General features: G+C 43.6%; 1 protein-coding gene across 3 annotated transcripts in view; it reads left to right on the top strand.

Annotated features, from left to right (window-relative positions):
- Positions 1-15,874, top strand: part of CEMIP (cell migration inducing hyaluronidase 1) — a 67,832-nt gene extending 51,958 nt beyond the window's left edge. For all 3 annotated transcript variants that reach the window (XM_073304101.2, XM_073304102.2, XM_078854668.1), the window contains 7 exons: positions 687-898; positions 1,347-1,532; positions 2,587-2,791; positions 3,794-3,880; positions 4,209-4,366; positions 8,869-8,969; positions 11,082-15,874. In XM_073304101.2, the coding sequence (XP_073160202.1) occupies positions 687-898; positions 1,347-1,532; positions 2,587-2,791; positions 3,794-3,880; positions 4,209-4,366; positions 8,869-8,969; positions 11,082-11,209 (1,077 nt within the window). In that variant the 3' untranslated portion in view covers positions 11,210-15,874. The remainder of the gene's footprint in view (positions 1-686; positions 899-1,346; positions 1,533-2,586; positions 2,792-3,793; positions 3,881-4,208; positions 4,367-8,868; positions 8,970-11,081) is intronic.
- The last annotated feature ends 4,365 nt before the right edge of the window (positions 15,875-20,239 follow it).

The raw sequence follows: 20,239 nt of genomic DNA, 5'->3' as shown, positions 1-20,239 counted from the left end.
ACTTCACTGGCATTGCATTGGGAGTACAGGAATAGAAGGTGATTGGTTTATAGCTATTTTAAATTTCCCAGTAAGGTAGGGCTTAACGTCATCTTGAACTCGGAAATATGCACTTTTATAGGACACTCAGGGTGTCATAGCATTTGGCAGTGCATCTGCCTGAATGGTTTTACACGCAGAGATGAGTTTGCCTGTCAATATTATGGCACATTTTCAGAGGCACTTAAAAAATTTAGACCATGAATATGAAACAATGAAAAGAACACTGCACTTCTGTAGCAACTTCCATCCAAAGATCTCCAAGCATGTCAGAAGCATTCATAAATTAAGTTTCACAGACTGACTCTAAGGTAGGGAAGTGTTATTTTCCCCATTTTTATGGAGGAAATTGTGTCACAGCTGAGTTAGGTGACTTACCCACAGTCTCATAGGAAGTCTCTTGTAGAGGCCAGATAGAATCTGGATCTCCTAACTTCCGTTCCTGTGACTTAACCACAAAACTATTCTTTCTCCCACAAAAGCACCTGGTACCACTGCCTAGAACCAGTCCTTCACTCTCTATGTGCAGTGACTTTTTTTAGCTTTAAGTATTTTAAGTACCGCAACTGTTCTCAGAGTAACATACTTAAAGCCAATTTGTAGCCATCTATCTTATTAAACCGATTGTGACTGTTTCCCTAATCTAGATATACATCCAGGCCTACAAGTCAGCCACCCTGAGAATGAAAATAATCAAAAATGACTACCACAGTCATCCACTCTACTTGGAGGGGGCTTTAAGCAAAAGTTCTCCTTACCAGCAGTATCAACCAGTTATAACGCTGCAGAAAGGTTATACTATCCATTGGGACAAGACCGCACCTGAGGAACTGGCTATATGGCTCATCAACTTCAACAAGTGAGTGATCCCTCCAAACCCTACCCCATGAAAGTAGTGTCCCAACCCAGTAAGTTAGCTGTAAATGGTTAAAGAGTGATGTTACTGAAATAATCATGAGGCATTCTTTCCGGGTTGACATCATTATTCCATGAGGACCACTCTGAACTGCCCCATCTTTTAATTTGTCATGATTACTTATGTCCCCCCGGATACATTTTTTTTTTAGATGCCTAGGATCAAATTAATCCCTGGTGAATAGATGCCAATGGTGTTAGATCAGGGATGAGTGTAGCCCATATTGCTTAAGTAGCACATAGATGTTCTCTTAAAGGCTAAATTATGTTGACCAGCCAGGAAAAAATTGTTACATTTCAGAGGGAACTATTTAACTTGGCTGATGACGTGCCCAGGAAAGTCATAGTCATGTGTCTATTATTTGTTATAATGTGGCTCTTTGCTATTTTAGGAATGACTGGATCCAGCTAGGGTTGTGTTATCCTAAAGGGACAACATTTTCCATTCTCTCAGACATCCACAATCGTCTCTTGAAGAAAACATACAAAACTGGGACCTTCTATAGGACCTTGCAGATGGACAAATTGGAGTACCGATATCCTAACAAGGGATACTATTACTGGGATGAGGACACTGGGTAAGGAAATAGCTCTTGGTCAACTAGACAGATATGAGAGAGCCATATGAACCAGAAAGTGGTTTGGCCCAGACCAACAAACAGATTCCTTGAGACCTGATCAACTTTTCGTTTCCTTCTGACTCATGGTGGCTGCCACTCATTCGTGTGCTCCCAGCCACAGCCACTTGCCTCCGATGGCTCCCAGTGCCAAATGAATGCACAGCAGGGTAAAAGGAGAAGCAGAACGAGGACCCAGTTCATAGCACTGAAGTTACACTAAACAAAAAGCATAAAACCCTTCTCATTTCAAAAATTTGATCTAGGAATCTTAAACCACAATCATTTATGAGCATCAAAAATATTTGATGCATAGCTGCCTAATGGATTTGAACAGGGCGAATTTACCCCTTGGGAGATAGGACTCTTTCTTATAGGAAATTGAGGCTGCTTTTTATATATAGAGAGAGAGAAAGTGATGTATATTTATAATAAATACAGGGAGGCTAGCGCTCCCTCAATGGATATGTTCGGGATATCTACGTGGATCTATGTTTCCATCCCCACAATATCTCATGGAGGAGGGACTGGAGTGGCTGTGGGGCATGAGATTGGACTGACCACTGGGGAGCAGGAAGAACTCCTTGGGGGGGAGTGCAGGGCACCAGACATGGAGGAACTGCTGTAGGAATGGCCGTCAGAGCTACCGCGAAGGCCCTTCCCAGCCTGGATGGGCTGCCCACCTTCCCCTGCCCCCCAACTTCCATTCTCATTACAGTAACTCCCTTTTGCTCTCCCTCCTATCCCTCCACCCCTGATTCACAGGGAATATCCTCCCCCCTCTGAATAAAAATATATATTCACACACTGATTTATGTAAAAATTACGGACCTCTAGAGCTATGTAAGTAGACAAGGTGTGATGTGGTATAAATATTCTATTAGCATCAGTCTAGGATGGCTGTCTTACATATTTGTTATCACGAAGCACCGAGATGTACTCTATTATAACCTGGACCTATTCGTTTTGGTGTGTAACATCCCATGACTAGTGCATTGTCACCCTCGGTCTGCAGGCTGCTGTTTCTGAAACTCAAAGCCCAGAATGAGAAGGAGAAATTTGCCTTCTGCTCAGTCCAAGGCTGTGAGAGAATAAGGATCAAAGCTGTGATCCCAAAGAAGGCCGGAATCAGTGACTGTGAAGCCGTGGCCTATCCAAAATACACAGAAACTCCAGTGGTAGATGTGCCAATGCCTAAGAAGCTCTCTAACTCACTACTGGTAAAGTACCTTGGTTGCTACTACATTTCCATTACCGCTGTTCTGTTTGCTTGTAAATTTACAAGCTTTATCATGCATCCTTCCACGTAGCTGTGGAGACCCTCTCTATAAGAACTACTCTACCCTGGGCATAACTTCCTGAATGGTCCAGAAGTGTAAAGCAACCTAAACCAGCCACCAGCTAGTACAGAAAACCGAGATTCATAAAAGGAAGAGAAACATAAAGCTGCAGCAGGTGTTCCCTAACCGTTACTTTTCGATACGATATGCCTTCCTTCTAGGGATAGGTGCTGGATACTCATGGGGCAATGGGGATAGCTCTGGGGTACTGAAGACTGCATTTCACAGTAAGAATTTGATCTCCTAATGGTCAAGCATGGAGTGCTGTGCACAGAAACATAACACACAAAGCGATGAGCAGGGCAACAGGTTGCTCAGGAGAACTTGATCCTGCTCTGATGAGAGTTCTGCTGCATGGCTGCCAGCCATGCCTGCCTAATAGCAGAAGCCATGCCAGAGGGGGGAATGCATAGCTAAGGGTATGCCTATTCTGCAAAGGAAAACCCATGGCACTAAGTCTCAGAGCCCAGGTCAATTGACTCAGGCTCACAGAGCTCAGGCTGCGGGGATGAAAATAGCGACATGGACATTTGCACATCAAGGATTGTGCTGAAAGACAGATTCATGTTCTGTGCCCAACCCAGCCCTTTTTGACCTTTCTCACTTGGATCAGGCATGTAGGATCAAAGCCTCAATGAACTACAGATCACTGCACAAAACAAAAATGTCCTTGTTGTGAAACTAGCAACATTTAAATGTTGACAGGATCAGCTCAGAGGTTAAGATTTTTCCCAGCTTTCTTAAACAATGTAATTTGGCAAGTGTCAACATATTAGGTACTTTTTTATTGTTGATTAAACTGCTAGGAAGCTCTTGGTTTAAAATAAATAGCATTTGGGGAACGTACAAAAGTGGTAAACACAGTTTTCTATTTTTGAGCAGAAGAATAAGGACCATTTCCTAGAGCTGAAAGTAGAAACCTTCAAGACCAGATACTTCCACCTCAGGGATGACTTTGCATACATTGAGGTAAGCGGTTCCTTCTCAACCACATTTGTTGGACTTTTAAAAATACATAGGTTAAGATTCTGGGGTTTCACCCAGAATTTACGGAGAAAACTACCACTGATGGTTATTAGGAATTAGGTTCATTCAGGCTATGTCTCTTATGAAAATGAGTAGTACTACAACATAATAGGCAAAGATTCAAGTTGATCCAAGGTAGGAGATAGGGAATCCTATTCCTTGAAGCAAAGGGCAGTTCAATGCTGCCATGCCACAATCATGAAGCTTTGTACAGTTAACTGTTATGAACTTGGATTTCTTTGGCACATCAAGAGTTTTTTCTTTTCTGCAGGTTGATGGTAAGAAGTTTTTCCTCACTGATGATGGTATCCAAGTAGTTGTGATTGATGGGAAGCATGGAAAAATTGTTGACCAAATAAGTTTCAAAAACCCTATTCTACAGGGAATCCCAACGCAGATAGACAATTATGTCACCAACATCAAAAACAAGTGAGTGAGTAATCCAGTGTGTAATAAAACTTTAGCACACAGGAGTGTTGCTGAAACACTGACCCCTTTTCTTAGCCCAGGTCACGTGATATGGCTTAGAGTTACAAAATCTTAATTGTCCTGTTCCATGACATGGTTCAGTATCAACCTCATCAGAATCCAAATGCTGAGTTTCAAAGTAGCTCTAAGGCATGCATGGTAAACCTGTGAAAAAATATTCATGATCAGTTCCTACACCACAGTGCTCCTAATCTGTTTTCATATTGCCGGAGTAATCTGTTATTTTATCAGTGGCATCTGATGAGAACTATATGCATGCTACGTGCATGTGTTCCATCCCTAAACACATGTGCAGTGTGTTTTGATTTCTGTAAGCATGCTAGCCAGAGATCCAGAGCAATGAAACTAGACTGAGTACCAAACATATGTTCTGAGCAGCTGTATCCTGGAGCACAGTAGTCTAGCCAGCCTGAAATACTAATAGAAACCATATCAGTGCTTCTTAAATTAAGGATTGTCTTCTCTGCTCATATTGGTTTGTAGAGTATTAATACATGTAATTGTTGTCAGAGGCATTTATTCTTACCTTTTATCAAGTTACTGATCCATGAGAGAACCTTCCCTCTTATCCCATAACACCTTACTTTGCTTAAGAGCCATTTGTGAGGGATCTTGTCAAAGTAGGTCTGAAAATCTAAGTACACTGTATCCACTGGATCCCCCTTGTTTACATACTTTTTGACCCCCTCAAAGAATTCTAGTAGATTGGTGAGGCATGATTTCCCTTTACAAAAACCATGTTGTCTCTTCCCCAACAAGTTATGTTCATCTATGTGTCTGACAATTTTGTTCTTTACTATAGTTTCAACCAGTTTGCCAGTACTGAAGTCAAGCTTATTGGCCTGTAATTGCCAGGATCACCTCTGGAGCCCTTTTTAAAAATTGGTGTCACATTAGCTATCCTCCAATCATTTGGTACAGAAGCTGATTTAAATGATAGGTTACAGACTACAGTTAGTAATTCTGCAGTTTCACATTTGAGTGCCATCAGAACTCTTGGATGAATACCATCTAGTCCTGGTGACTTACTACTGTTTAGTTTATGAATCTGAGGTGTCCTTAGAGGAGGTTTTGGAACAATATGGGACAGTTCCTCAGATCTGTCACCTAAAAAGAGTGACTCAGGTTTGGGAATTTCCCTCACATCCTCAACCATGAAGACCAATGCAAAGAATTAATTTAGTTTCTCCACAATGACCTTATTGTCCTTGAGTGCTCTTTTAGCATCTTGATTATCCAGTGGCCCCACTGGTTGTTTAGCAGGCTTCCTGCTTCTGATGTACTTAAAAATTTTTTGCTATTACTTTTTGAGTCCTTAGATAGCTGTTCTTCAAATTCTTTTGGCCTTCCTAATTATATTTTTATACTTAATTTGCCAGAGTTTATGCTCCTTTCTATTTTCCTCACTAGGATTTAACTTACACTTTTTAAAGGATGCCTTTTTGCCTCTCACTGCTTCTCTTACTTTGTTTAGCGACTGTGGCTCTTTTTTGGTTCTCTTGCTTTGTTTTTTTTAATTTGGGGTATACATTTAAGTTGAGCCTCTATTATGGTGTCTTTAAAATGTTTCTATGCAGCTTGCAGGGATTTTACTTTTGGTGCTCTACCTTTTATTTTCTGTTTAACTAACCTCCTCGTTTTTGTGTAGTATCTGAAATTAAAGGCTACTGTTTTGGGCCACTGTGGTGTTTTCCCCACAGAGGCTCGTTTGTGGGGTTCCGAGTGCAGGGGCAATGGTACTCTTCAGCGGCTTCCAGGTGAAGGTAGTTGGGGTTCAGCAGAGGGGTCTGGGTGTGGGGGTCTCAACAGGAGTTTCTGACTTCTGGGGGAGTGGGGCTCGGTGGGATGGGGGTCTGGGTGCAGCTAGTTGGCTGTCAGTGGGGTGGGAGTCTGGATGTGGGGGCTCAGAGTAATGCAGGGGGTGGGGTATCAGTGTTGGGGTTTGAGTACAGGGAACTCAGTGGGGGTGGTTTGGGTGTGGGGGCAGGGGTCTGGGTTCAGGGGGGCTCCAGATGCAGGGGTTGAGGTTCAGTGGCGTGAGGTTCGGGTATGGAGGGCTAGGGGGGTTGTAGATGTGCCGGGTGAGGCTTGTCAGGGGTCTCTCAGTATGGGAGGTTGGGTGGATGGGGGAGCAGCTCCCCTCTCCCCACAGCTGAGGAGTGATGTGGGGAGGAAGCAGGGGAGGATGCTGAGCTTCCTGCAGCTGGGGGAGGTTTCTGGGGGTGGGTCTGACACAGCCCAAGCCACTCCTTGCAGGGGAAGAGGAAGTCCCATCCTCTCCTGCCTTCAGCCCAGCCAGGACTAGCAGCTAATCCTGGCTCAGGGTAGGAGCCACTGGCTGGAGTATCCCCAGCCCCACAGTGATTTACCTCTCTGCCAGCTGCTCTGGGTGCCTGAAATGTTGTACCTGGGTTGCTAGGGAGTTGTGTGTGACTGTTTTTGTAGCTTCCCTTTGCTTCTCTGTCAAAGTCATTTTTCTGCAGGGAAGCAAAGAAATCTGCAGGGGACATGAATTCTGTGCATGTGCAGTGGTGCAGAATTCCCCCAGGATTAAATTAAAGCAGTACAACTGTGGGGGGGGGCAAGGTCTATGAACATGATCTTTGGACCTGCTGAGCCCTCAATTCCCATGGAAGTCAATAGGAGTGAAGAGCAACTAGCACCTCACAGATCCTAATTTTGCATAGGGTAGTAACCTTGGATTATTCTCCTGCTCTTCTGAAATGTTCTCTTAGCCCTTTACTCCATTCTCCTACCTGCTTTCTGGAAATGGCCAGACATTTCAGCTATAGCTGTTAAACATACCATTTATCCAGGAAAGAAAAATGGGGTCTGCTGTGATGAATCTGTTTGAATTATACATTTTTAATAGTTTTTTTTTTCCTGGAATGACAGAGCCTATTAGTTCACTCTGGGAATTTACTGCAGGTCAAGTATCATATTTTGTGTATGTTCATACTTTTGTGATGAGTTTCCCAAAGCAAATAGATGGAACAAGTCGAAGCTATTTTTTGAAAGCTCCAAGACAGGAAAGGCTTAGCTGAAATAAATGATTTTTTAGTAAAGTGAAAGAAAAAAAATCTAATATCCGATCAAGAATGTAACTAAATACATGCTGTAAACCCAATTAGTTTTCTAACAGTGCAAGTATTAAACGTAACATCTGAGGTTTAAGCTAAAAACAGACTAAAGGTTTGTCTATACTACAATGGCACAGGTATGATGCACTGTAGTGTAGACACTTTCTACAGTGATGGAAGAGGTTTTTACATTGCTGTAATTAATCCACCCACTTGAGAGATAGTAGCTAGGTTGATGGAAGAATTCTTCCAACGGTGTCTACACCAGGGCTTAGGTTGGCCTAACTACATCTCTCAATAGTGTGAATTTTTCAAGTTTTAGGTGGAGATCAGGCCTTAGTGACTATTAACCCTTTTGTTCCTGGTTTTTCCTTGGAATTGCTATATTGCCATTATCCCATTACAATGGATTTTAATGGAATTGTTATGTTAAGATGTAGCTAGTCCATTCAGCGGCACAGCAGTTGCATTCTATGTAGTAATATCTGGAAAAACAAGGAATTCTTGGGTGGCTAATTATAGTGACAGTTTGTACTACTGTAACACAATGGGGCTGCATCTGTGCCTCATTGAAGTCACTCCCATTTTCTTCAATCGGGTCAGGATTTCTTGGTGCAGTCACTGGAGAGGTCTGGGCACCTTGCAGAAGAATAGGGGTGCTAATCTCATTAACCTGCCTATACTTCAGCTTGGATGGTTCTGTCTACAGAATGCCCCTTCCAGGTTCAATGTGATAGGGGATTTTTCTTCACCTTCTGCCCTAACCTATTTTATAGTGTTGCTTAGACAGTTGCTGAATTTTACCTCAGAGATCGCTGCAGATTTGTGATAGATAAAATGATCTGATCCCTGAGCCATACATCATTTGTACTTCAGTCTGAGTTTATAAAGCACCCCAGGACTTTTGGAAGACACATACTATTTATAAGGACACTAATAATGCACTTTGCATCAAACGTGCAGTCAAAGAGAAGGAAAATTGTCAGACCCTCTGCACAGATTCCAGGGAGGTGAATTTATTTGAGATTTAGTCTGTTGCTGATATGAAAACAAAGAGTTAATTGAGAATTGCTTAGTGCATCCCAGATGAAGTACATTCCACTCACTGAGTGGCATGTGATAGAAATGCTGATTTTGAAAATATAAACCGCTCTAGAAACTCAGTGTAAAATGAGCAAATTAAATATGCTTCCTAATTGATTTTTCATATATGGAAAAGTGAATATGTGGCTAAGACATTGGAGAACATTGATGACCTGGTTCGCATTGGTGTCACACTGATGGCAGACACCAATGTTTAAATCAGACAAGTGATAAAGGTTTAACTATTCATATGTTTATAAATGGCTTTGTTTTCTTTAGTTCTATAGTGGTGATGGCATCCAAAGGCAGATTCATTTCAAAAGGACCTTGGACTAAAGTACTGGAAAAACTTGGAGTTGAGAAGGGTTTTAAGTTAAAAGGTAAGGAATTTTAAAAACGTAAATACAAACTTTTGATTTGTTTACCTGACAAGTTAAAAACCTTTAATATATCAACTCCTGCTAGTAAACTGACCTTGCACAAATGAGTGGGCACTGTGCTTCTCAACTGGACTCGTGTTGGTGAGAGAGATGCAGACCTCCCTCCTTGAGGACAGTTTGGGAAAGACCTCAGGATTCCTGTCACCCAGGCTCACTGTGATATCTATCATTGGGGGATATGGCATAAGGAGAAGCCACACTCTTACAATATCCTGGTGCTGCATGGATGCTAAGATGGCATCCACAGCAGCTATAGAGAAGGCAGTGCATTTTGGTTCCCTTCTTGGAAAAAGTGCCCAGATAGCACCCTTCCAAGCGGTGGGGAGTGAAAACACCAAATTAAAGACCATCTGAGTGTGTCCAGGGGTCTCCTAAACATCCAAACTGTTAAACCAGAGTGCCAAGTATCAGCAATACTAAACAACTATTTTAAACAAAGGCTTATTTAATCCTCCAAACTTCCCCCTGCTTTGCTTGCGCGTGCCTACTCCTTCCCTATCTACCTAACAATATTCTGTGCGTACAGTGCTACGATTAACACAGAATTGCTTTGAGTTCCCTCCTGAAAGTACATCCTTTCTAAGGCAATATGTCTCTGCACACTGTCACAGCAATGACCATTGCTAAAGGCTGTTCCCAAAAGTAATGACATAGTTTTAGAGAAAGTAGAGAACTTACTTCATGGGAGATGGAAAAGAGGTGCCAGAGCCATCTCTAACTTCTCTAGTCCTCTGATTCCACTAATGATTTCCTTTAAGAGGACCATTGGTTCAGAGAGAAATCATATATTCAAACTACCACACCTAGCCCCAGCATCCAATGTGTCTGTAACTGACTATATAATATTGTCATTGAAAAATTGTTGATCGATATCTGCTCTGGAATTGCACCTATTTACATTGCATCAAGGTGCGCACCAACCCCAGACAGTTTACCATTGGAAGCTACTGTAACTTTAGCAAGTATTTTCTTTGAGATAAAGGAACCAGTAAGAGCTGAAAGTGGAGTCTCCAGCCAGAACCATTACATACAAGATGGTTCAAAAAGATCAGAGTGCATCTGCAGACCGAGGAAGAGTCCAATTGGTTTCGACCTAATTGTGAGGTTCCAGTTTATCAAGAACCAAATTTACCATGTTGTTTTGGCTAAAACAAGTCATTGTGAGCAGAGCTGTGTGGAGGACAGAAGTTTTGTTTTGCAAAGAATTTCAAGATTTTCAAATTTGCCTTTGTTTAAGATAGGAATGAAAACTAAAAATTTCAAAATTCTCTGCAAAGGACAATTCTGAAAAGTGATATTTTGGGCCATTCATTTTAATTCTGACTTTCAAAATGTGTATTAGATTATAACACATAATTTCATACAAAATGTGAAACAAAGGATTGTTTCAAAGCTAAATGTTGAACCATTTTATTTGGAAAATGTCAAAAACAGGACCTTTCAACACTGTGGTGTTCTTCTCTGCATTAATTAATTAACTGATAATAGCTCACATGACACACAGCAGAGTATGACCTTACAAACATCCAACAAGTACAACAGAAAATTTTAGAGCCAGAGCACCCTCTTTAACACAAGTAGAGTGCGTAGTGGTTAGCTCCATGAAGTTTGCATGTGTGTGAGTGGCATGAAAACAAAGAGAAGTTTAAGGGGTGACTTGGTTACAGGCTAGAAGTATCTACATGGGGAACAAATATTTAACAATGAGCTCCTCAGTCTAGCAGAGAAAGGTATAACACTATCCAATGGCTGGAAGTTGAAACTAGACAAATGCAAATTGGAAATAAGGCATACATTTAATGAGAGTAATTAACCATTGGAACAATTTACCAAAGGTCATGGTGGATTCTCCATCACTGACATTTTTAAAATCAAGGTTGGATGTTTTCCTACAAGATCTGCTGTAGGAATTATTCTGGGGGTGTTCTATGGCCTGTGTTATAGAGGAGGCCAGACTAAATGATCTCAATTGTTTCCTCTGACCTTGGAATCTAAAGTACTTCCACTTGTTTGCAGTCAGCTACACTACAATTTATTGCTGTTGGTTTTCAGATAAAATGGCTTTTGTCGGATTCAAAGGCAGCTTTCGACCAGTTTGGGTGAAACTGATCACCGAGGAGGATGCAGCTAAAATCTATCAAGTTGTGCCAATCCCTGTGGTGAAGAAAATGAAATTATGAGGACACCATGCTTTGCCTTCCTGCTGTTAGCACTGCCCCAATAGAAAAGGACTACTGACTGCTCACAATAGGCACCATGCCACAGCTCTCCAGAGATGTAGCATTTCTTTGTTGCTGTACATGAAGAAAGCTTTATTGCAAGTGGGTAGATGGCCACATGTGACAAACAGCATTCCTTGTGCTGCACATCTTGTTTGATCCTGCCCTATTGATCTGCTTGCTGATACCAGATTTACCTTTATTTTCTAAGCTAATATCTGGGGCAAAACTGTTTTCAAATAGTGGGGGGAAGGGTGTCAGTGCCTTTTACATGGCCTGGTCATGTTCTGCCTCTACATCTCTTGTGAGCCTCTCGAGTATGAATGTTAAATCTAATTGCCATACAAGGCTCGGAATTTTCCCATGGGACTGATTGCTTCCACACTCTGCTGTTTTTGAGAGTGCAATCAGCTGCTCGCACAAAACCAGGAATGCAAATTCAGAGGCTGGCTGAAAATTTGGATCAGAAATCCATAAATTATAGTCAGTATCTAAAAGCTACAAAACATGGTCAAACAATGAGAATTTATTTGAAACCTTCTGCACTATTCTGTCAAACTGCTGCAGAATCCTGAGACTAAATTGTACATGCTGAACCACAGGGGAGTTATCACATTTCAGCTGATGGTACATAGTGGGGAAAGAAATGGCATAAGAGTGATTTAACACATTGTGATGCTTTGGGGTTCACCCAGACCAAGAAGGGGTTGTCACCACCTGCCCTGTAACCCTGGGTGCTTCTGTGCTATGCAGCTGTGGCTCAGAACTCTGACACCAGCAGCCTGCACAGAGCTCAGTGATCTCACCCTGGCTTCCACCTGCTTGATTACTCCTTGCAGGGGGACACCAACAGCCTCTTCTGTCCTGAGCCTACTCAAAACAGTCTCCCCTGCAGTGCTCAGCCCCTCTCTCTGTAGCATTCACCAAACCTTATCAAGTTTGTTACTCCTTTGGCAAAACCGTATGCAGCACCAGCCTGTTAGTGTGGTGGAGGATTTTACTCGTCAGTTTGAAACGCTGCACTGAGATGGTGGTGTACTAAAACAAGATTAAGTTTATTAACAAGGAAGTGATATTGAAGTGATACCAAGTAGACAGAACTGGGACCGAAATGGCTACAAACAAAAGGAAAAATACCCTTCTAAGACTAAAACCTAGCTTAAACTAGAGTCTCTTGTTCAAAGTAGTTTTCTCACCATGGTTGTTCTTCCAGCATGGCTGCCCAGTTCTTAGCCCCGAACCAACACAGAGCTCAAAGCACTTCATTTCTTCGTCTCTTCAGATGAAGGATGCCAAAAAGACTTTTTCTCTCTGCTTATCTCCTCAAAGTTTTATCTTTGTTTTCAAAGTCAGGAAGCCCGCTTGAGGGCTCAGCTTGCTGTGTCCATGTTCAGGAGCTTAGACCATGTTCATTTTTGCAGTCTCCTCCTCCTGTCATGATAGTTAAGTGGCTATTTCCTCAACTCACTAGTTTGATGGCTTTGTTTACCTTTTTTGTAAATGTACTTCCATTGTCTCTCTTGGCTCAATTGACATTGGAGACACATTTGTGCAGGCTGGGACTATGTTCCTTTGTCAAGGGTGGGATGACTTATGCCCTACCTGCCAAGCATGTTTTAAGAACATATTTCCAGCACACATTTATACGTTTTCATACATCGTGCATCCATGCACCAGCAATAATATTAATGGCCAACTTGTTACCAGTTTGCCCATATCATCTTACATGGCACCTTGTAGATACAGTAAATTGGGGTACACTGATCTGGTTAGGCCAGTGGAGGCTCACAACTAGAAACCAGGGCACCCCTTGTCTTCTGGCGTTGGGGTGCTCTTAAGGTCACATGTACAAACCAAATATGGTCATAATGAAACCTGCTATTTCTGATCAATCCCATAACCAACAACTGGCATTCCCATGGTTATGCTTTTAAATAGCTGTTGTCATGATTCTGTGTTTTTTCCCAGGCAAGCAGCCACAGACTGGTGGAAAAGACCTGACAGCCAAGGACTACACACTTACTCAGACTTTCCCATACATTCCTTCAAATATAAATCTTCAGGGCCAGCCCAATGGACTGGTTGTGCCTACATGACACGCTACCGAGAGGATCCACACTTGGGTCTCTCGCTCCCAGGCAGGGAATGCTGGGGAGTCATCTTACTCCATCCCTAATCAAGGGTGAGGATTCAATTGTGCTTCCCAGAAGACACCCCTCCTCCCCAGATAATGTAATCTTGCACATTTTCTGCCCCCTTTCCTTCAAAACATAACATTCTAAGTTTTAAAAAATGGATGATGAGCTAAGCTGAGCATACACCAGAGCTGCTTGCCAGCACACTTCATTAAGCTGGGAAATTTATCTTAACCTTATAAAAACACTGTATATTGTTCAGAAATGCACATGATGAACTGCTGTGTGTTTCCCAAAGATGTCATGCAGGTGTCTCAAGTGGCTTCTGTTATTCGGGTAACTTTCCGGAAAAAAAGTGGCTTCTTGAAATAGGCAAATTGTCCCTATGCCAGAGCAGCTATGTTTCCCTCCTCTCCACTACCCCCCGGAAAACCATTGTTGGTTTCTTTTTAAATCGGTCGTCGTCTTTTTTTCCGAGTGTCTCTTTTTTTTCACTGTATCTAAAGTGTCAGCTCTGGATTGGGATGAAGCAGCCATGAATCTGTGTGTCATTGCACATGCTGTCACTGTGCAGCTGTTGAATTCCACAAGACCTTTCTGGCACTGTTTTCAGACCAGGTTGCTGTGTGAGTCAGTTATGAGTGATGTTCAGGCTCTATTGTAGGTATGTGCCTCTCCAGCCCTTCCTGGGTTTTAAAACTGGAATTGCTTTTTTCTATACTGTTTTTATATACTGTTTTCCATTAGCGGAATTTCAAGTGTTGCATTTTTTAAAAGGATCCAGGGTTATTTTCCTTTTCCCTGGCTTCTTTACAGTCTATTAATGAAGGATTTCTCATTCAAGCAAAGGAATGTCCTCTCTAAACCATTCGTGCCATTTGGGCCAATTCCACTGGATGCAATGTGAAAGGGCATAGCTCTCAAGCAATATACATTTCTCTGCCAATGTCTTATGATGATTTGGGTCCTTTCCACCCCCCAGATCACAACTATTCCTTAAAAAAGATTAGTCTCACTTACAGTTCAACCTCGATTATACAAATCTCATTTATCTGAAACTCCCTGTTAGCCAAAACAGGATCCTATCCCTTAGGTCTAGTAATTACATTTAAAAATCCTTGATTAGTCAGAACCCTGGCTATCTGAATGGATTCAGTGTCCTCCACAACATTCCCATAATCGAGGCTGTCCTGTAGGTACAACTGCATCTATTGCTCTGTATTAGCAGATCATACGTACGATACGATGAATGAAAAATACTAGAAATGGGCCAAGACCAGAAAAAAAAAATCTGAAGGTTTTAGGAGAGGAACCAGGATCAAAACACCTCTGGGTTTGGATCTGGTTTTTCAAAAACATCCTGTTTTTGCCCTTTGCTATTCTAGCCGACTAGGTCTTTATATTGGAGGAGCTAAGCACCTGTAGACTCAGTACAATCAAACCCAATGGAGCAGGAGTTGAGTACTTTGTTTAACTAATACAAAAAGGCAAGTTGCATTTGTACTGAAGTGTAGCTTCTAATTTTCAAAATTTTTGGAATTCTCAGGGTGAAATCATAAGACTTGGCTCTAGGAAATATGCTTGTTTTTTAAATCACATCTTATCCAGGAAAAAAAAAGTCCATTTTGTTCGGTCATGCAAGGATTAGTCACATGAGCCTATTCTGGGGGAAGGGGATGGATCTTACTCTGTAAATACTTAGGATAGGATCACTGCAACTTGTTAAGCCTAGACAGAGAACATGGCATGGCGTAATAGGCCAGATTCTCTCCTGAAATGCAAGCAGCTCCCATTGACTCAATGGGAGTTAAGTGCATGGAACTGATGGTAGAATTTGGCCTAATATCACCAACCAATAGTTCTGATATATCATTTTTTAAATATTTGTGGATTCTAGAAGTTGTACATGTGTTCCTCTGCAAGTAGTGAGTTGACTGACTCCTTGTAGCTTGTACATTCTTTAAACTGTCCATTCACAAACTGCAAATATCCTGTCTATAAGGTTTAATTGCTGCAAATATTTTTACATTAGCCTACATATACAGTTGTCGTCATTAGGGCAATTTTGGGGTGGGGGTGCATCAGTTCAAATGCTTGTTTTACCTGTTGCCGAAATAGCTGGTCCTTTTTCGGAATTAGATGTATAGTGTTTTGTACATTTTCCTATAGACTTCAAAATGAAAAAGATATATTTTCTATTTATTTATTACAAAGGCACTATGAGAACTAAATTTGCAGAGATTTGAAGACCTGTTACTGGATTTTAGCATTGTCCAAGCTGTTAAGGAGGTTGGAAATATGTCTTTTCAGATAATCTGCTTTGCACTTGAAAGTTATGTCCACAGAATGTGGCAATGCATTGACTGTCTAGTTTATGCTGACAGAAGCTTTTGGAAGATTCATTCCAAAAGTTTTTGCTTACAACAGAATTAATATGTAGTAGTTTGGAATACAAAAAGGTTTATCAGAATAAATATTCAATGCCAAATTATTACTGTCTCTTGTACTCTTCATTATAACTTTATGGCAGTGAACTGGTATTTGTTTACATATCTTCTTGACTGTGTGCCTGTTTGTTCACACCATGCTGTTTGCTTGTTCTAGAAGAGCTGTTAACCCGCACCTAGAGTACTTTAGGTGACAATTATTTTTTACATTCGTGAAATGTGTGTGAGTATACAGCAGAAAAAAAGTCCTGGTTTTATTTTTTTCATGAGTAGCCATGTATCCCTATGAGGTTCTGATAATCAGGGCAATCATTATATTTGCTTGTTACATTTTCCATTGTGGGGTTGAGCCAAACAAACTGTCTCTCTAAAAGGCAGCATTCCTAAAATGAGATTTTGGTGGCAGGAAATCAGTATTTCCAACATCCAAGCACACATCCAAGTCTCATGATAGTAATTAGCATTTTAAAGGACATGGTATCATCCTCGTAAGCGATTCAGGCAAGGCAGCTACAAACTCACTCCTGGTTGAAATCAATGATCTGTGTGAAATCTCCAAATCGGTTACATGCAACAAATTGAAGATGAGATCAAAGGCAACACTGAAGCCATAAGACTTCTGCTGAGGAAAAAAATGCAACATGTTAAGATAAACTTGATGGTGACTATTGTAATCCCCTATGTTTTTTTAAAAACTTAAATTCATCATGGAGAATGATACTGACTGCCACATGTGCCACCAGCAGGTATGGGCTTTTTTAAAGCTACAGCACTATCCTCTGCCACGTGAGCTAACTGAGCAATGAGTAGCAGTAGAGGACTGTTCTCTTCTATGTGGACCTGTCACATAGAGAGAGACGGAGCCACGCAACTTGCCAGTGGGTTTCAAAGCTATTTTCTGGACAACAAAGGAACATTGAGACTTTGGAAGAATGGGTTCCATTCCAGGTGTGGCGGGTGGGGGAGAGTCTCTTGTCCGGTAGGCTACACACCCTTCTTTCCCCATCCCCCTCTCGCTGCTTGTACCACTGTCCCCAGCTTCTGCTCATGCCCCAAATCCTGCTCCTATCCTCCCCCTTCTGCAGCTCCTGTCCCCTCCCTCCCTGTCTTCTGCCCCTCTGCTCCTGTCCCTGCCCTCATATCCTCCCTCCCCCCCGAACATGTGCCACCATCATCCCGCATCTCATGCGGGGAAAAAAACCCAGCACTGCCTTTCAAAAAAAGCCCATTTCAGAGAGAGGGGAAGTGGGGGCTGTGCTTACTTAGTAATGAAAGAGGGGCTGTGGCTCTGCTCCGGCAAGCCGTGGCACAAATTAAGCACAGGCGGGGCAGCTGGAGAGAGGCAGCTGCTAGCCAGGCCCGCAGCTCTGAAGGCAGCGTTGCTCCCAGCAGCAGTGCAAAAGTGAGAGTGGCATGGTATGGTGTGTTGCCAACACACAGACATTATCTGACAAAATTATATTTAAGAAAATTAATTCTGCCAAGCCTACATAGCAAACGGTATGTTCATCATGTGATGCTACAAAGTACATACGCATACCCTGGCGAATGAGAGGGAGGAGAATACATTCCCTCGGGCTTGGCAGCAAGTGATCGGGGAGAACCAAATATCAGAACTGGAGGAGGGCTAGAGTGGCAGTCCCTTTGCTTTCCCTTTCACATGCAGTGACTTGCATGGCACACACCAAACAGGGCAGGCACAGTGAGAGATTTTCCTCCTCGGGCTTGGAAAGGAAAAACTCAAATGGTTGCAACAGGGTTTAACCAGGGCAAAAGGGGGGTGGGAACTGACACAAACGTCTTTCCAAAGTCAACAGCCAACCCCAATGAGGCAAGATCTCTCTCGCCCTTTGGATTGCAAAGCCTGGCTGAGGACGAGCAGGGTGAATGCTAAGCTCTGCTAGCACACAGAGGGAGAGCCGGGGAGCGAGCAAGGGGCAGAGGACAGCACTAGGATAGCCAAGGGAGGCTGGGGAGGGGGAGGCAGTGGCAGGGGTCATTTTCCGGGTGACTGCAGCGGGGGGCAGCACCTGTCCCAGTTGGTGGTGGCTGGAGGCAGCAGCGGCTCAGCAGGGCGGTGGGCTCATGGACCTGGAGGTGTCTGGATCCCTGTGTAATGGGTAGGAGCATTCTGGGCTGGCTGCTCTACGCTCCCTGCAGAGAGGGTGGGGTCAGGGTAAGTGCCTGGCAGGCAGCAGGGGCTCGCTGGGCCCCTGTCCTGCTTTCTGGCTAGAGCTGCTGCTCTGCCACAGGTCTCAGGGCCTATTGTGCCCTTCTGCCACTGCCCCCGCACCCCGGGGTCACCCCCTCTTCCCTGCGACCGACAGCAGTCTTCCGTGCCTGGGCGTACGCTGCACTGGGGAAAGAGCTGGTACTTCACCCTGGTGCAAGGATGAAGCATTCACATGCTTGTGCCCCCGCCCCTGGGGCAATGCGGCCCCTTCCTCAGCTGGGTTTGTAGGACCCTCTGTAATTTGCTAACCTTTATGCATCAGTCCAGCCTAAACACTGGGCCCAGTCCTGCACTCTGGCATCTACTCCCTGAAATCAATGGGTGACTAGCCTGGGTCAGGCGCACCGGTGCCGGCTCAGTGGCCCCAGTACTACCTAACAGTTGGGTAAGTGATTTATTTTAAGTCCGTGCACAGTGCCGCTAAAATTAAGCATGTGCTTTGCTGACTCGGGGCCATTAGGCCTAGTTTTGAAATGGCTATGGAAAGCCTTACCTCTGGCAGCAGCTTTGGGGGTATATCTGCAGCTGCCCATCACTTAAGGTCACAGATGAAGCCAGCTGGGTCACCGTGCAGCACTAACTCCAAGTTAACCAGCCATTGGAGAATTCCCCCAGTGCAGGTGGGTCCTCGGGTGCGGTAGCGTTGCCATATCAACACATAGGCAATCCCGCTCTCACCTGCGGTGCAGGGGCAAAGTCAGGCCAAAAGAGGTGTGGCTGGGGAATCCCTGTCCAGGATCACTGTGCCTGTCCCCGAATCATAGCCTCAGGAGGAGATGCAAAGAGGGCTTAAGGCAAGGGCACCGGAACCTTTGTAGAACCAGGGTGGATGGGGGGGCACCAGAACTGGAGGGGGCCAGGATGCCATGCCCCACAGTTTTTAACATGGGTGTGGTTTGGGGGGGCAGGGGCCAGCATTGCTCCCCCAAACTGCAGCCTTGGGTAGGCACGGAGCAGTGCCAGCGGGGGCTGTGCTTCTCGGTGATCAGCCCCTCCACCATACAGCACGGCCCCTGCCAGCAATGCTCCGTGCCTGCCCAAGGCTTGCAGTTTGGGAGGGGCAATGCCCCCCTTTCTCCCCCCCCAAACTACACCCATGTTAAAAAGTGAGGGGCATGGCCATTGAGGTTCCGGCGCCATTGTCTTTAGGCCATGTTTGCCCTCTGCCTGCAGGAGTGCCAAGCCCACCTTGGCTGGCTGAGAGAACTGGGGCCTTGATTTTTAATAAAAAATCTTTTTGGGTGCATATAAATAGGTTTTTCACTTTTAAGCAAAGCTGTTCCAGTTCAGACTCAGCTGAACTACTTGCCTGCTAATACCAACCTCACCTTGCAGTGTAAAGCGGAGGACTTCCAACGCCCCTAGCTCCTGGTGCCTGTCCTGGCATTTAAGAGCCTGGAAAGAGCCTTTTTAAAAAGTTGAAGCATAAAAAGGGCAGGGACCTCTGGAGCATGAAAGGACATTGGCCTCTAATAACAGGCAGCTGGGATGAAAACAAAGCCGCTGAAGGCAAGTGGAGAAAGAAGGAACGAGTGCCGAAACAAAACCAGAGCCAGAAAGACTAGTTGGAAATGTACAGGGAAAAACTTGAAAGCGTTTGATGAAAGCAAAAGGCAGTACAAGATCCTGTCAGCAGGTCTAAAGCAAAGAGACCAGAAATAAGTCAGCTACTAGGCGCATGACAGTGAAAAATTGAAGCCTCTGCTGGGAGAGAAGTAGACAAAGAAAGAAAATAAACCCCAGATACAGTGGAGAACGGCAGGGTGCCAAATCTGAAGCAGAGCTGGAAAGAGGAGCCAGGCCCTGAGCATAATTGGAATCCAGAGAAAGGAGAAAAAAGGACAAACTGAAGCATGGGGGAAAAAAAAAAAAAGGCCTATATAAGTCTGAGTAGAGAGAAACCACAGACAACTAACGCACCAGAGGAGAAACGCGAGGCACTCTGGGGAGTGTGGACATAGCTGAACTTTTGAACTGAAAGTAGATGAGTCTCCATTCTTGGAGGGTGGGATGGAGGAGAGATAAGTGCTACACTTAAGAAGCCTACACTCACCCAAGGAAAAATGAAGATTTTATGAGAGTGTAATTCTGAGCCAGGACTACAGATGGTGATCCAAGCAAGCCACCTACCTTAATCCTTCAAACTGTGAACAAAGCTAGTGACTGTGTTTGTATC

Source organism: Lepidochelys kempii, chromosome 10, assembly GCF_965140285.1.
Source record: "Lepidochelys kempii isolate rLepKem1 chromosome 10, rLepKem1.hap1, whole genome shotgun sequence".
Lineage (NCBI taxonomy): Eukaryota > Metazoa > Chordata > Testudines > Cheloniidae > Lepidochelys > Lepidochelys kempii.
This window is presented reverse-complemented; position numbering and strand designations above follow the sequence as displayed.